We start from the raw sequence: 17,123 nt of genomic DNA on the forward strand, positions 1-17,123 counted from the left end.
TAGTTAAAGAAGCATGACTTGTTCATGGCAAAAGCAAGCCAACTTTGTTAATTTAGGAGGCTACTCTGCCTGTATTCTACTCTTGTTTTCATACCTCGAAGGAACTGTTTTCTTCATCTGCACTAAAACACCTTAATTTGTGTACAAATTAAGAAAAAATATAGTTAGTGAAAAAACTATATTCTTTTGATATTAGTCACTTAATACACCGGATTTACCTATTAGGGCTCAGAGAGAACTCGGAGTGTTAGCATTTCTGGATTTGGCTGGCCAAAGTACAGATCAAATCTATTAGAATTTGTGTGAGAATTCAGAATTCAAGTGGAAATCCCTCAGTAAACAGATGAAGGTGTGGGCTGGCTAATAAGAGCTCAAGTATATTCTGAAGAGATAGTGCAATGGAATTCATAAGCTGAGATGAAATCCAGGAGAGAAAAAAATAAAGAAACAAGAACAACAATAACAACAGCTAATCATTTTTGAACAATTACTATATGATAAGCGTTGTATTATGTGCTTACTCAAATTACCAGATTATCTCAGGGCGTGTTTTTTAATCCACAATTTCAAATGGTAGGACTAAGGCTTAGAGATGTTAGGTAAATTTTCCAGATGTTGGGTAAATAAGTTGCAGGTGTAGGACTGGAATGCAGTTGGCTTATTTGCTCCATTTGCCTAGAACTTTCCCAGTTTTATCACTGAAAGTCACCTATCTCAGGGACCGCCTCAGTCCCAGGGAAATTGGGACAACAGGCCATGTTAACTTGTACGCACAGCTGCTGAATTCCAAAGCTTAAGCTTTAAATTGGTATCTTATACTGCTTCCATTAAGGAGAAAGAGAACCAATGACCAGAGATGGAACCTTGGAAGATGTTAATAACTTTAAAAATGGGAGAAGACTATAAGGTCCTTACTTAAAGGGCTGTATCCTTTACCCATTTTATCCCCAGTCTTTAGCACTATGTTTAAGACAGAGTAGATGCTCAATAAATATGTGTAATTAGTTAAGTGATTGATGATTGATTATTAGTGATGGGATGAATGAAGAGGTAAGAGGATAAATAAGGCAACATCATATCCCACTAGGATCAAGTAGAGAGTTCTTAGACAGAAATAAAATAACAATATTTACATGAAGGGTAATGCTTTTGCAAACTAATGATCATGAGAGCCTTTAGGATGTAGGCTTTGAAAAGAGAGTCCCATGGAAGCTTGCAAATATTTAGGAGAGGACAAAGATGCATACATGGAGGGAGCTGCTGGTTGTAGGCCCTAGGACATAAGACCTGGATTTAAAGGAAGAGATAAGGAAATAGTGAACAGAGACAAAGTGTTCCTTTCTTTTGCTCAGAGAGTCTGCTCAGTTAAAGGAGAAGACTCATTGGAGAAAAACACAATTACACACTGAGCAATAAAGAAACCCCACAGGACAGGTTTCTTCCTAACGCAAGAAAGGCTGGAAGCTGGAACTATAAAGACTGAAGCGGTAATAGGCAGTCTAGCTGAAAAAGAATTCAGAATAATGATGGTAAAGATGATCCAAGATTCTATTTCCCAGATGCAAAATCTTGGAAATAGAATAGACAAAATGCAAGAAACAGTTAACAAGGACCTAGAAGAACTAAAGATGAATCAAGCATCGATTAAAAACACAATACATGAAATAAAAAATACTCTAGATGGGATCAATAGCAGAATAACTGAGGCAGAAGAACGGATAAGTGAGGTGGAAGATAAAATAGTGGAAATAACTGCTGCAGAGCAAAATAAAGAAAAAAGAATGAAAAGAACAGAGGACAGTCTCAGAGACCTCTGGGACAACATTAAATGCACCAACACTCGAATTATAGGGGTTCCAGAAGAAGAAGAGAAAAAGAAAGGGACTGAGAAAATATTTGAAGAGATTATAGTTGAAAACTTCCCTAATATGGGAAAGGAAATAGTTAATCAAGTCCAGGAGGCACAGAGAGTCCCATACAGAATAAATCCAAGGAGAAATACGCCAAGACACATATTAATCAAACTGTCAAAAATTAAACACAAAGAAATCATATTAAAAGCAGCAAGGGAAAAACAACAAATAACACACGAGGGAATCCCCATCAGGTTAACAGCTGATCTCTCAGCAGAAACTCTACAAGCCAGAAGGGAGTGGCAGGACATAATTAAAGTGATGAAGGAGAGAAACCTGCAACCAAGATTACTCTACCCAGCAAGGATCTCATTCAGATTTGATGGAGAAATTAAAACGTTTACAGACAAGCAAAAGCTGAGAGAGTTCAGCACCACCAAACCAGCTTTACAACAAATGCTAAAGGAACTTCTCTAGGCAAGAAACACAACAGAAGGAAAAGACCTACAATAACGAACCCAAAACAATTAAGAAAATGGGAATAGGAACATACATATCGATAATTACCTTAAATGTAAATGGACTAAATGCTCCCACCAAAAGACACAGAGTGGCTGAATGGATACAAAAAACAAGACCCATATATATGCTGTCTACAAGAGACCCACTTCAGACCTAGAGACACATACAGACTGAAAGTAAGGGGATGGAAAAAGATATTCCATGCAAATGGAAATCAAAAGAAAGCTGGAGTAGCAATTCTCATATCAGACAAAATAGACTTTAAAGTAAAGACTACTAGAAGAGACAAAGAAGGACACTACATAATGATCAAGGGATCGATCCAAGAAGAAGATATAACAATTGTAAATATTTATGCACCCAACATAGGAGCACCTCAATACATAAGACAAATACTAACAGCCATAAAAGGAGAAATCGACAGTAACACACTCATAGTAGGGGACTTTAACACCCCACTTTCACCAATGGACAGATCATCCAAAATGAAAATAAATAAGGAAACACAAGCTTTAAATTATACATTAAACAAGATGGACTTAATTGATATTTATAGGACATTCCATCCAAAAACAACAGAATACACATTTTTCTCAAGTGCTCATGGAACATTCTCCAGGATAGATCATATCTTGGGTCACAAATCAAGCCTTGGTAAATTTAAGAAAATTGAAATTGTATCAAGTATCTTTTCCGACCACAATGCTATGAGACTAGATATCAATTAGAGGAAAAGAGCTGTAAAAAATACAAACACATGGAGGCTAAACAATACACTACTTAATAACGAAGTGATCACTGAAGAAATCAAAGAGGAAATTAAAAAATACCTAGAAACAAATGACAATGGAGACACGACGACCCAAAACCTATGGGATGCAGCAAAAGCAGTTCTAAGAGGGAAGTTTATAGCAATACAATCCCACCTTAAGAAACAGGAAACATCTCGAATAAACAACCTAATCTTGCACCTAAAGCAATTAGAGAAAGAAGAACAAAAACATCCCAAAGTTAGCAGAAGGAAAGAAATCATAAAAATCAGATCAGAAATAAATGAAAAAGAAATGAAGGAAACGATAGCAAAGATCAATAAAACTAAAAGCTGGTTCTTTGAGAAGATAAACAAAATTGATAAACCATTAGCCAGACTCATCAAGAAAAAAAGGGAGAAGACTCAAATCAATAGAATTAGAAATGAAAAAGGAGAAGTAACAACTGACACTGCAGAAATACAAAAGATCATAAGAGATTACTATAAGCAACTCTATGCCAATAAAATGGACAACCTGGAAGAAATGGACAAATTCTTAGAAATGCACAACCTGCCAAGACTGAATCAGGAAGAAATAGAAAATATGAACAGACCAATCACAAGCACTGAAATTGAAACTGTGATAAAAAATCTTCCAACAAACAAAAGCCCAGGACCAGATGGCTTCACAGGCGAATTCTATCAAGCATTTAGAGAAGAGCTAACACCCATCCTTCTGAAACTCTTCCAAAATATAGCAGAGGGAGGAGCACTCCCAAACTCATTCTACGAGGCCACCATCACCTTGATACCAAAACCAGACAAGGATGTCACAAAGAAAGAAAACTACAGGCCAATATCACTGATGAACATAGATGCAAAAATCCTCAACAAAATACTAGCAAACAGAATCCAACAGCACATTAAAAGGATCATACACCATGATCAAGTGGGGTTTATTCCAGGAATGCAAGGATTCTTCAATATACGCAAATCAATCAACGTGATACACCATATTAACAAATTGAAGGAGAAAAACCATATGATCATCTCAATAGATGCAGAGAAAGCTTTCGACAAAATTCAACACCCATTTATGATAAAAACCCTGCAGAAAGTAGGCATAGAGGGAACTTTCCTCAACATAATAAAGGCCATATATGACAAACCCACAGCCAGCATCGTCCTCAATGGTGAAAAACTGAAACCATTTCCACTAAGATCAGGAACAAGACAAGGTTGCCCACTCTCACCACTCTTATTCAACCTAGTTTGGGAAGTTTTAGCCACAGCAATCAGAGAAGAAAAGGAAATAAAAGGAATCCAAATTGGAAAAGAAGAAGTAAAGCTGTCACTGTTTGCAGATGACATGATACTATACATAGAGAATCCTAAAGATGCTACCAGAAAACTACTAGAGTTAATCAATGAATTTGGTAAAGTTGCAGGATACAAAATTAATGCACAGAATTCTCTGGCATTCCTATATACTGATGATGAAAAATCTGAAAGTGAAATCAAGAAAACACTCCCATTTACCATTGCAACAAAAAGAATAAAATATCTAGGAATAAACCTACCTAAGAAGACAAAAGACCTGTATGCAGAAAATTATAAGACACTGATGAAAGAAATTAAAGATGATACAAATAGATGGAGAGATGTACCATGTTCTTGGATTGGAAGAATCAACATTGTGAAAATGACTCTACTACCCAAAGCAATCTACAGGTTCAGTGCAATCCCTATCAAACTACCACTGGCATTTTTCACAGAACTAGAACAAAAACTTTCACAATTTGTATGGAAACACAAAAGACCCCGAATAGCCAAAGCAATCTTGAGAACGAAAAATGGAGCTGGAGGAATCAGGCTCCCTGACTTCAGACTATACTACAAAGCTACAGTAATCAAGACAGTATGGTACTGGCACAAAAACAGAAAGATAGATCAATGGAACAGGATAGAAAGCCCAGAGTTAAACCCACGGACATATGGTCACCTTATCTTTGATAAAGGAGGCAGGAATGTACAGTGGAGAAAGGACAGTCTCTTCAATAAGTGGTGCTGGGAAAACTGGATAGGGACATGTAAAAGTATGAGATTAGATCACTCCCTAACACCATACACAAAAATAAGCTCAAAATGGATTAAAGACCTAAATGTAAGGCCAGAAACTATCAAACTCTTAGAGGAAAACATAGGCAGAACACTCTATGACATAAATCACAGCAAGATCCTTTTGGACCCACCTCCTAGAGAAATGGAAATAAAGACAAAAATAAACACATGGGACCTAATGAAACTTAAAAGCTTTTGCACAGCAAAGGAAACCATAAAGAAGACCAAAAGACAACCCTCAGAATGGGAGAAAATATTTGCAAATGAAGCAACTGACAAAGGATTAATCTCCAAAATTTATAAGCAGCTCATGCAACTCAATAACAAAAAAACAAACAACCCAATCCAAAAATGGGCAGAAGACCTAAATAGACATTTCTCCACAGAAGATATACAGACTGCCAACAAACACATGAAAGGATGCTCAACATCTTTACTCATTAGAGAAATGCAAATCAAAACTACCATGAGATATCATCTCACACCAGTCAGAATGGCCATCATCAAAAAATCTAAAAACAATAAATGCTGGAGAGGGTGTGGAAAAAAGGGAACACTCTTGCACTGCTGGTGGGAATGTGAATTGGTACAGCCGCTATGGAGAACGGTATGGAGGTTCCTTAAAAAACTACAAATAGAACTACCATATGACCCAGCAATCCCACTACTGGGCATATACCCTGAGAAAACCATAATTCAAAAAGAGACATGTACCAAAATGTTCATAGCAGCCCTATTTACAATAGCCCGGAGATGGAAACAACCTAAGTGCCCATCATCGGATGAATGGATAAAGAAGATGTGGCACATATATGCAATGGAATATTACTCAGCCATAAAAAGAAATGAAATTGAGCTATTTGTAATGAGGTGGATAGGCCTAGAGTCTGTCATACAGAGTGAAGTAAGTCAGAAAGAGAAAGACAAATACTGTATGCTAACACATATATATGGAATTTAAGAAAAAAAAATGTCATGAAGAACATAGGGGTAAGACAGGAATAAAGACACAGACCTACTAGAGAATGGACTTGAGGATATGGGGAGGGGGAAGGGTAAGCTGTGACAAAGTGAAAGAGCAGCATGGACATATATACACTACCAAACGTGAGGTAGATAGCTAGTGGGAAGCAGCCGCATAGCACAGGGAGATCAGCTCGATACTTTGTGACTGCCTGGAGGGGTGGTATAGGGAGTGTGGGAGGGAGACGCAAAAGGGAGGGGATATGGAAACATATGTATATGTATAACTGATTAAATTTGTTATAAAGCAAAAAAATAAAATAAAATTAAATTAAAAAAATAAAAAAATAAAAAAATAAAATTAAAAAAAAAAAAGACTGAAGCATTAACGCTGGAGGGACATTGGAACTTCTTCCTAAGAGACACATGATATAGCATCTCAAATAGACAAAACTATAGCTCACTGATCTCTTCTTTCAGTCTTTACCTTTCAGGCTGAACACCTCATGTTTCATTCAATTGAGATGAGTTTGAGCCCTTCACTATGCTGGTGGACCTCTTCTGATGTGTCCTAAGTATGTCAGCCCCACTCTTAGTAGTCTGTGCTCTAAAGGGAACGTGATACCAAAGTGTGATGTGACTGGCACACATAGAGCATGGCTGTCACCTCTCTTGTTCTGGGCCTAAAACTTCCTATGCTTAAAATCTCATTAACCTTGTATTTTGCAAGCCATCTCAGACCTCAGATTTTCTCTACTTGTTTCTTTCACTTATTTTGCTGATGTGCAGTATGTATATTTTCCCCTGCAGTTTTCTCTCTGCCACTGTAAAAGAAGCAATGCTGCTTTAGCTATGGGAGTGGCATCTGTGCTCTATCTTGTCTATCATTAATAATCCCCCAAGCTCTGTTCTCATTTCCAAGCTGCTAATGTCTGGTAATGATTTCCAAGTCAGAACACACACAGCTGGATATTCAAACCCCAGGTTAAATTTTGTTTTCTGACATATCACCTGTCTGGAGTTTGAAAGTAAGTCTAGATGTGTTGCAGAAGTTATTCAAGGAAGAAGATGGGATTATGAAAAAGGTCATTCCTTTGACCTAACTGCTACCAAACCATTGGAAAAAATTGTTTCCCTTGATCTCTGAAATCAACTTGTAGAAGTTTCAGCTCCTGAGGCAGGTACCATTACAGTTGTTATGCTATTAAAAGTTCTGCAGAGGCTTTTTTTCTTGAAGGCTAGGAAAATTGTTTGGGGCTAGGTTGGGACTGGTTTGATTGCTGTTGATATAAACATCTCTGAATTGTATTTTTTTTTACATGTGCAAGTAACCTAAGAACTTCAAATTAAAGAACAAAGCAGATCAACTAGGCACAACTAGATTTTTTTAGGCAAAATTGAGTACAATAATAATAGTTTTCAGAAATTGTGAAAATGTCAGTGCAAGAAAATTAGTTCTAATGTAAGCCTAGCTGTGGGATTTTATTGAAAATGTTCTCATCCTAACATGGGGCATTTAAATAATGAATTTACAAGGAGAAACACAAGGAAATCACAGAGAGCCATTACTTACAATAAGAAAAAACAAGTACACTTTAATGGTTATAGATTTGAGTATGGAATATTTTGCCTGATTTTTGTTTCATTGCCTCTTTGTCATTGGAGGCCTGTCTGATGATTTGGGTAAGTATCATGGGTGAATGTCTTTGTGTTTGCTCATCAGAGAACAACAGTTGCAATATGTAAATAGGGTACCTCTTCCCTTTGGTTGCCTTGGGATACGTATAATAGATTAAGCTGGCTTTGTGCAGAGCAAACAGGTCTGTATTACCAAGAATATGAATAATGTCAGTTTCCATAATTGCTAACATCTGGCTTTCCATAAATCTGTTAAATTGCATGGAAGCAGAATTAGATTTCTGCATCATAAGTAAAGCAATTACATGGAATTCTGTAGGCAATATGGTCCTATATTCAACTGTGAAATCTTTTCATTCTGGAGCAGCAAAAGCAAATCCAGGTTTTGAACCCTGTTTTTAGTGTGCACCCTAAGTGTGTTCATCTTTTTGCTCAGGTTTCTTAATTTATGAGAGGAAAACACTGCCAATATGTTTGTAACTTTGTAAATGCAAAATAAAGAAATGTTAAAATAGCATATTATAGCTGGGCATTAATTGACGATTTAGAGGTTATTTTAGAGGAGACCATAAATTAAAGATCCTTTTGTAGCCACTGGTTGTGGATCTGTTGAAATTAATCTTCCAGACAATTCCTGGGGTGATTTGCTGATGAGTCTTTCTCTGCCCTTGTCCCCTTTGACAGGAAAGGAAACTTGTCCCCTTTGACAGGAAGCTGGGATGTGGAGGGAGGAGGAAAGGTGGCCTTCCTATTTCAGTGTGGTTACTACTGAAACCACACTGAATTTATTGTACTTTGAACTAGACCCAAGAGCTTTTCCTGATGAAAAGTCAACAATAAAATGTGTTCCCTGAAGGGAAGGGTTGTGGTTGTCCCTTATGCTTATTGAACACCCCAAAGACCAAATTTTGGCAAAGTAGGCTTTATAGTAGTATTGGTCTGTAAAATTCCTGGATTTAAGTAAGTTAAATAAATACATTGCACATCCACAGTATATTTTGTTGTACTTGGTACTGAGAAGAGAAAAAGGAAAAATATTTAGTCCCTGCCCTCAATGAGCTCACCATCTATCTATGAGCCATGGATAAATTAAACATGGAGCTCCCAAGAGATGAATGCAAGGATAGCATTTTGTGTGTGTGCAAGGTACAGAGAAAGCAAAAAGTCAATAGTGACTGTCTTGCAGAATGAGGGATGATGATGCTTGGTCTTGATCTTGAAGAATGCATGGGAGTGGGCCTCCCTGGTGGCGCAGTGGTTGAGAGTCCGCCTGCCGATGCAGGGGATGCGGGTTCGTGCCCCGGTCTGGGAGGATCCCATATGCCGCGGAGCGGCTGGGCCCGTGAGCCATGGCCGCTGGGCCTGCGCATCCGGAGCCTGTGCTCCGCAGCGGGAGAGGCCACAGCAGTGAGAGGCCCGCATACCGCAAAAAGAAAAAAAAAAAAAAAGAATGCATGGGAGTGAAGATAGCACAGGAAGGGAAATGCTTACGTTATCAATTAATTTATACCCCACCCATTCCATAGGGGCTAAGAAACAGAGATGGGGGGGGAGTACTCCCATAATTAGAAAAGGCATGTTCCAAGGCACAGGCAGAGGAAACACCATGGTCTGTTTGTAGGTCACCCATTGCTTTTGAAGAGAAAGGGGAAGAGACAGAAGATAAAAACTGAAGTACTAAATCGGGGCTTATACATATGCCAGGAGACTGAACTTTCTATTGTAAGCATCAGAGAACCACAAAGAAGTGGCAGGCAGAGGAATGACATGGACAGGTTTGCTTTTTAGAACACCACTACCCTGTAGAGGGTATTTAGAGCAATGCTTCTCCTCTGTCTGAACAGAGCCCAGATGTCTGGATCCTAATTTATGTCAATTAAATCCAGTTCTAGTGGTGGTGAGCCTGGGCTCCAGTACTTTTAAAAAGCTCGCCAAATATTTATATTTTGCCCACAATCTCCAAATATTTCCATTGTGCCCACAATCAAAAAAATCACTGAATTAGAGTGAGAAGTGTCTGGAGTCAGTTGAGACCAGATAGGAGACTAATGCAATAGTCCTGGTGATAAGGATGAAAATCTGAACTGAGTTCAAAGAAATCTGAATGTTATTTTTATGATTATATATGTGATGAGCCACCTAGCTAGCTATCATCAAGTCACTCTCTATCTGTATCTCCTAGAGATACAAACTAGATTATAAATGTGATGAGAGAAGTATAAGACAATGTTTTGTTACTTTCAGCAAAAAATGAGGAGTGAGAATAATGCAAACATACCACTTTAGTATTGTTCCAAGATAGCATATACCTAAACAGTAAGCCATGTACCACCAACTGTCATTGCAATGAGTGTTCAGAGAAGGTGAATAATTACTATAAACTGGCATCATATTGGGAGATGCTTAACTGAGGAGGTAGGGCTTGAACTTGATCTTAATCATTCACATTCATTAAATCAAGAAACAAATATTTTTGAGTACTTATTATGTTATCTGGTTTTATTTTCAAAAGACAATAGATTAGATGGGTATGGTTTTATACAGCTGATAACTGAGGGTCAGAGAGACTTAATAATGTGACCAAGGACATACAGTGTGATGTGCAAAATGACTGGTACATAGTAAGCACTCAATTAAGTGGAAGAGTTTCGAACGTGAGTGACCTCCTGACGCTCACATTCAATGCTACTTTTTGTTGGGAAGAATTGGAGTAGAGGAAGAAGGCTGGGAAGATGAGAGAGGCTTCTAGGCGGAAGCACCTTATGGTTGTATGTGTTGACCAGGAATGATGAGGAAGTAATTGGGGTCTGATTGTAGTTGACTTGGAATCTAGATAGCATAATTTGGGATCATTTCCACAGTTTTCAAAGGAGGAATAATTATTCCTAAATGTCTTGACTGAGGCTACAATTGGTAGAACAAAGACAAAAAAATAAATCTTATAATGAACTAGGTCTTAGAAATATTGTTGGAATTCCTTAACATCTTCTGCTTTGTACCACGGCTGTGAAGCCAAGTTTTATACCAATATAATGCATTCAGTCAGTAAGGGAAGATAGGTCAGTGCATGAAGTCAGTAAGGGAAGATAGGTCATTTGTTTTCATTATTTTTAAGTCAAAATAGTTTTAAATTCTAGCAAACTTTGACTGAGTAATCATATCATATCATTCTCAGAATTTCAGCTAAAAATGCTGAAGAGGATCCATGTAATATTTTATCTTTGAAAATGAGTTGCAATATCTAGAGGGCAAATTAGTTGAAAGTATATAAAACCACAGAATATTCTAGTATGCTGAAAGAAGACTTTAGACCTTGAATTAGCACAGTATAGTGGAAAGAACTCCAGTGCACCTTTCAGAAGGCCCAGGACACAGTCTTTGCTCTAACAGATACTAGCTGTGTGACCACTTAGCCATCTCTGTAACTTAGTTTCTTCTTTTGTAAACTGAAAATAACTATTCCTATCCTGCAATTATATGACATGACTTGTGAAAAAGAACTGTGAAAAACTTTGAAACTATGTATATAGTATTATATATATATATATATATATATATATATATATATATATATATATATTAGTAAAATTGATATTATGCCTTTGAGCACTTCAGGGGGAAATGGCACTTAAATTATTTTTTCTGTAATTTAGTTCCATAATTCTTAAACAAATGCCTACAATTTTATACATATTTAACATGGATTTTAGGATGAAGAGTAAGTTAATTTATACTGTTCCTATTCTCACCTACCATAGGAGTCAAGCCTACCATTCAGTAGCCTACCAACAGTTATGTATCTATACTGCTGTGTTCCTCCTTTATCACCTTCATGAGGACAGTGTCTTATAAGTTGTTACCAACATTTATAGTACCAGTGTGCAAAGAACCCTGGTGCATGGCAGACTTTTGGTAAAAATGTGTTGAACTCAACATTGTCACCTGAAAGATGTTTGAAGGACTTGGCAGTAGATTAATCAGTGGAGAAGACAAATGACATGATAGACAAATGGCTAATGTTTTTAAATACCTTAAAAATTGTCATAAGAAAAATCAAGTAGACTTTGCTTGAGTGGCCTCAGAACTAGTACCTACATAGAAGTTACTAGATAATATATTTTATTTCAATGTTAGGAAGACATTTCTTTTTTTTTTTAACATCTTTATTGGAGTATAATTGCTTTACAATGGTGTGTTACTTTCTGCTTTATAACAAAGTAAATCAGCTATACATATACTTATATCCCCATAACTCCTCCCTCTTGCATCCCACCCTCCCTATCCCACCCCTCTAGGTGGTCACAAAGCACCGAGCTGATCTCCCTGTGCTATGCGGCTGCTTCCCACTAGCTGTCTATTTTACATTTGGTAGTGAATATATGTCCATGCCACTCTCTCACTTCGTCTCAGCTTACCCTTCCCCCTCTCCATGTCCTCAAGTCCATTCTCTACGTCTGCGTCTTTATTCCTGTCCTGCCCCTAGGTTCATCAGAACCCTTTTTTTTTCTTTTTTTAGATTCCATATATATGTGTTAGCATACGGTATTTGTTTTTCTCTTTCTGACTTACTTCACTCTGTATGACAGACTCTAGGTCCATCCGCCTCACCAGAAATAACTCAATTTCATTTCTTTTTATGGCTGAGTAATATTCCATATTCCATTGTATATATGTGCCACAGCTTCTTTATCCATTCATCTGTCAATGGACACTTAGGTTGCTTCCATGTCCTGGCTATTGTAAACAGAGCTGCAATGAACATTGTGGTACATGACTCTTTTGAATTATGTAAATTGATACAGCCACTATGGAGAACGGTGTGGAGGTTCCTTAAAAAACTAAAAACAGAACTACCATACAACCCAGCAATCCCACTACTGGGCATATACCCTGAGAAAACCATAATTCAAAAGGAAGACATTTCTAAAAGAGTCATTCAAAGATAGAATAGGCTGCTTTGTGCAGTAATAGGTTGTCTGCAGGGAAAGGACTCAAACCAGGGCTGGACAGCTATATGTTTGAGATGTTAAGGTCACCAGAGCCCTGAATGTCAGGGAGGGCTACTGGATTTATGTTTTCATTCCATACTTGGCTGTCAATGAAAAACAGCAAAATATATGGTGTCTTTCATCAGCATTCATGCCATATCCTAACTGTAGCTCTGAGATGTTTTCTTGTGTGAGCAAAAATATTGCTAGCCATTAGGGTGGTGAGTTTTTGATTAGGCAAGGCATCCTCCAAGAATTATTTCCTTTTCTTTCAACCTTGGCCCCAGGATCTGGGGGCAGCCTAATTGGCTCAGGGTTGCCCTAATTGCTCACTCGTTTTGCCCTAATTGCCCACTCGTTCTTACTCAGTGGCTAATCTATTCACACCTTTTCTGATAGACCCAGATCTCCATGGGTGTATCCATACTGTTAACGAATTAGCAGTATTTATGGCCTCTGGATGGTATAGTTCTTGAGAATATCCTAAAAGCAGTTCAGAGTTGCTCCTGGATAATTTAGTAATTAGAGTCTGACAGCTGTGGGTTTGAGTCCCAGACTGGCCACTTATTAGCTATCTGACAGTGAACATGTTATTTAACTTATATGAGGCTCAGCTGCATTAGCTGCCTTGCAGAGTAGATGAGATAATGCACGTGAACAGCTTGGCACAGTACTGGGCACAAGGCAAACACTCAGTAATGTTAACGAATGCTATTATAAGTGATGATTATTTTCTAATGATCATCTTGACTGGAGTCTAAAGCTCCATGCTTTCTTCATTGCAGACATTGATGAATGTGCCTTAAGAACTCATACCTGTTGGAATGATTCTGCCTGCATCAACCTGGCAGGGGGCTTCGACTGCCTCTGTCCCTCTGGGCCCTCCTGCTCCGGTGACTGCCCCCATGAAGGAGGACTGAAGCACAATGGGCAGGTGTGGACTCTGAAAGAAGACAGGTGTACTGTCTGTTCCTGCAAGGTAAGGCTGATGTGGTGCGGTGGAGATTGTCACTGTTCTTTCTCTCCCTCCCCCTCTGCTCTCCCTCCCCCTCTGCTCTCCCTCCGCATGTCTTTCCCCAGGTGGTTGAGTCATGGGTCTCCCGTGATTCCTGAAAAGACTTCTGTTCTAATCCCAGCTACAGCTAATGATGCCGCTGAGTGGCAGGCAGACCTGCTTGGAATGAAAAGTGAGGTGTAGGGTTGCAAAGAGACTGCTGAACACGGGGGTGGGGGGGGCGGGGAGCAAGGCAGAGAAGCCGATGTTAGTCCTCCCGCCGAGAGCTGGCGGTGCCTTTAAGGTCAGCTGGGTGAGAGCTTTAATGAGCCCTCAACCCTCACTTCTACAGTCCTGCTGAGTAAAACTTCCCTTTCTCTGAAATGATCACCTGCACGAACTCGCTCACTCTTCTGGTGACATCATCCAGAAAAGCAAGGCTCAGACACTTGCTTGCAGTGGTCAGAGACAGGTGGGCTTCTGATACATTCTGAACACAGAATAATGATAGTACGAGGCCATCTGGCCAAATGATGTCTTCTTTGTCTTTCTCAGTGCTGGGCTATTCCTTACATTAAGTTGTTTGGAAGTGAGTTTAATGCTTTTGAAAACAAAATTCTGTCATCGACTAGTTTTGCTTTATGTTTTGCAAAATGGGCCTATTGAAGTGTTTGATTTCCTTGTGCTTTATTTCTTCCTTTGTTGATCTTGCCTATTCATTTTCGTTTGATATTGACTTCCTGTAGCTCTTACATTGTATTTTTATGTCCCATTGGGATGGGATTGTTTAATATTTGGCTTACGGGCATGGGAACTCTGAGAAATTACTTGCTTAGTAACCTTGTAGAGAGCTGGTCTCCTGATAAACTCAAGAGTGTTCCCTGGAAACACAGTAGAAATGAACCTTGAGAAGTCCCCCGATTCTTTCACCTGCCTTCAAGTCTGTCACACCTGCAACAGACCTGGGGGCACCTATTTAGGAAAGCTGTTTTACCAGGTGTTTAGATCATTAGCCCATAACACCCATTTTTCCCCTTATACATAAATATAGTTCCCCACATTTAAACTTAGGTCCATTGCCCCCAGTTGTTAAGTACCTCCTATATGCCAAGCATCCTGTAATTTAACAACAGCGTCCCACTTAATATAGCACAACTCTGAAAGATGAAGAAACTGAGTTTCTAAGTTTTAGGGGAAGTAATGTATGCTTAATATCACAAGATATAGATGTGTAAGCTGGGATTTGAATTCTACTTGCTTGCCCCAAATTTTATAGTTTTCTCATCTTGCTACATGTCCTGTAACCCTCTACAGATGACATCTGTTGACATTTATAAAAACCAATTAAGTAATCAGTCAATCCAACTTGGCTGAGCTCAATGCTCAACTCAGTACTATGTTAATGACTGGGTAGGACATCCCCTCAAGAAGTTTTCTAGTTATTAAGTACAATATTTAAGCATGTGGCACTGACTCAGAGCTAAAGTTTTGGGGTTTTTTGGCCACGCCGCACAGCTTGCGGGATTAGTTCCTTGATCAGGAATGGTACCTGGGCCCTCTGCAGTGAGAGCTCAGAGTCCTAACCACTGGACTGCCAGGGAATTCCCAGAGCAAACGTTTTTGAGAGACGGAAAAGCTTGTTGTGGGTTAGAATAGTTGAGAAATGCTTGTGGAAGAGGTTGGCAATTAGGTCTCCATTCAGCCAGCAAAACGAAGCTGAATTCCTTTACTAGTTCTTTTCTAGAAAATATTGTTTTTCTAAACCTTTGAGGAGGCTCACAACCTGACCCCAAATCCTTTTTAGGCTTTCTAGATCCCCAGTACCTGGAACAGGCAAGGGACTTTAGTTGAGTCTTGACCAGTATGAAACCGAAATTTATTTTTCAGTTGTTGTTTTATTTAAGCCCATGATAAAGCAGGGCACTTACCAATCATGAAAAATTTTCCAAAGCTTCATTAATTGGTGGGGCTAATAATCCAAGCAGGCTAAGTTGACTTATTCTGCTTTGACACCTAAAGTACCTCCAAAGACTTCTGGAAATTAGACTGACATTGCCACAGGAAAGGAACAATTCCTGTCCTCTTATTTTGTTAATATAATGCACCTCCACCGCCACTGCACTCCTTTATGAATAAAGTACTGGGCAGAGTTCTCTACATAAGTCTTTTTAAAAAAATAATTACTCATTAATAGCATAGCTTCCAAGAGGTTGTGGGCGGGGAGGAGGTCTGGCTTTAGGAGCTGAACTGAAACCCTGAATCAAATTCTGTAGATCATCCTCAAAACATGAATTTATTTGTGATCCTCTTTGTTTGTTTCCATTATTTTCAGTTGTAAGTATTCTATTCTGATTTGATAAGAAATATTTCCAGTACTTAAGCATCAAAGTGAACTATTATAAGGGCATCATTTTAGAGGCTAAGAAGTAAAATCAAGGTTAAGATATAAAGTGCTAGCTTTTTAATCATACCCTTGATGTTTCAAATTCAAATAAAAAAGAATCACACAAGCAGAATCACACAAGCCAACAAAGGGTCAAGGCATACTGTTGAAAGAAGCAAAGTTCTTTCCCCCTTGAGAATCAGTACATCAGCTTAGCTAATGTTTCATGCCAATGGACAAAAGAGGCCTTGAAACATGTCCACAGCTGAATGGAGTTCAATGATAAAGCTAGGCTAGCGCAAATGGATTTGGGCTTTGTTTAGATGCCATGTGCTTTCTTGACAGTGGCAATGATTTTGTGCACCTTTAGACTACTTAGTTGATTAGGCACAGAATAATTGCTGAATTGTTTGGAACCCACGTTCCTCCAGCATTATCCAGATCACAGAAACCCAGAGTGAAAAATGGTTCTCTCGCTGGGCTTGATCCCTAAATCTTAGTTACAGCCCAATTTCTTTTCATAGATACCCATCTGTGGCTTTTCCTTTCATAAATTTGTCCAGGGCCTTATGGAGACATTTTTATTTTCTATCTGTACTACATGGAAAGACAGAGTGGTCTCAGCTTTATTAGTTTCTAGGAAATGCAGCATTTTAGTATGAGTGGTTACATTTATATTGGAGACCATGGAGATGAATGGGGAAATGGATACACAATTAACCACCTGTCATGCCACGGTAGAGTCATGAACAATTTATTGTTGAGGGAACAATTTATTTGTGGAGGGAACATACAAAGGGGAAGTATGCTCTATTCTGGGAGGATGCAGAAAGGAATAGGGAATGACTTCACAGAGTAGGTGAACTTTGAATGAAACATTAAAGGATGAGAAATTTATCCAAGAGGAGGT

The 17,123-nt window shown here is 38.6% G+C and overlaps 1 protein-coding gene across 3 annotated transcripts in view; it reads left to right on the forward strand.

Annotated features, from left to right (window-relative positions):
• Positions 1 to 17,123, forward strand: part of NELL1 (neural EGFL like 1) — a gene marked incomplete at both ends in the record, with an annotated part of 913,276 nt that overhangs the window by 844,261 nt on the left and 51,892 nt on the right. For all 3 annotated transcript variants that reach the window (XM_082626303.1, XM_082626304.1, XM_082626305.1), the window contains one exon: positions 13,622 to 13,815. In XM_082626303.1, the coding sequence (XP_082482429.1) occupies positions 13,622 to 13,815 (194 nt within the window). The remainder of the gene's footprint in view (positions 1 to 13,621; positions 13,816 to 17,123) is intronic.

The sequence above is a fragment of the Mesoplodon mirus genome (assembly GCF_964341445.2).
Source record: "Mesoplodon mirus genome assembly, chromosome: 7".
Classification (NCBI taxonomy): Eukaryota; Metazoa; Chordata; class Mammalia; order Artiodactyla; family Ziphiidae; genus Mesoplodon; species Mesoplodon mirus.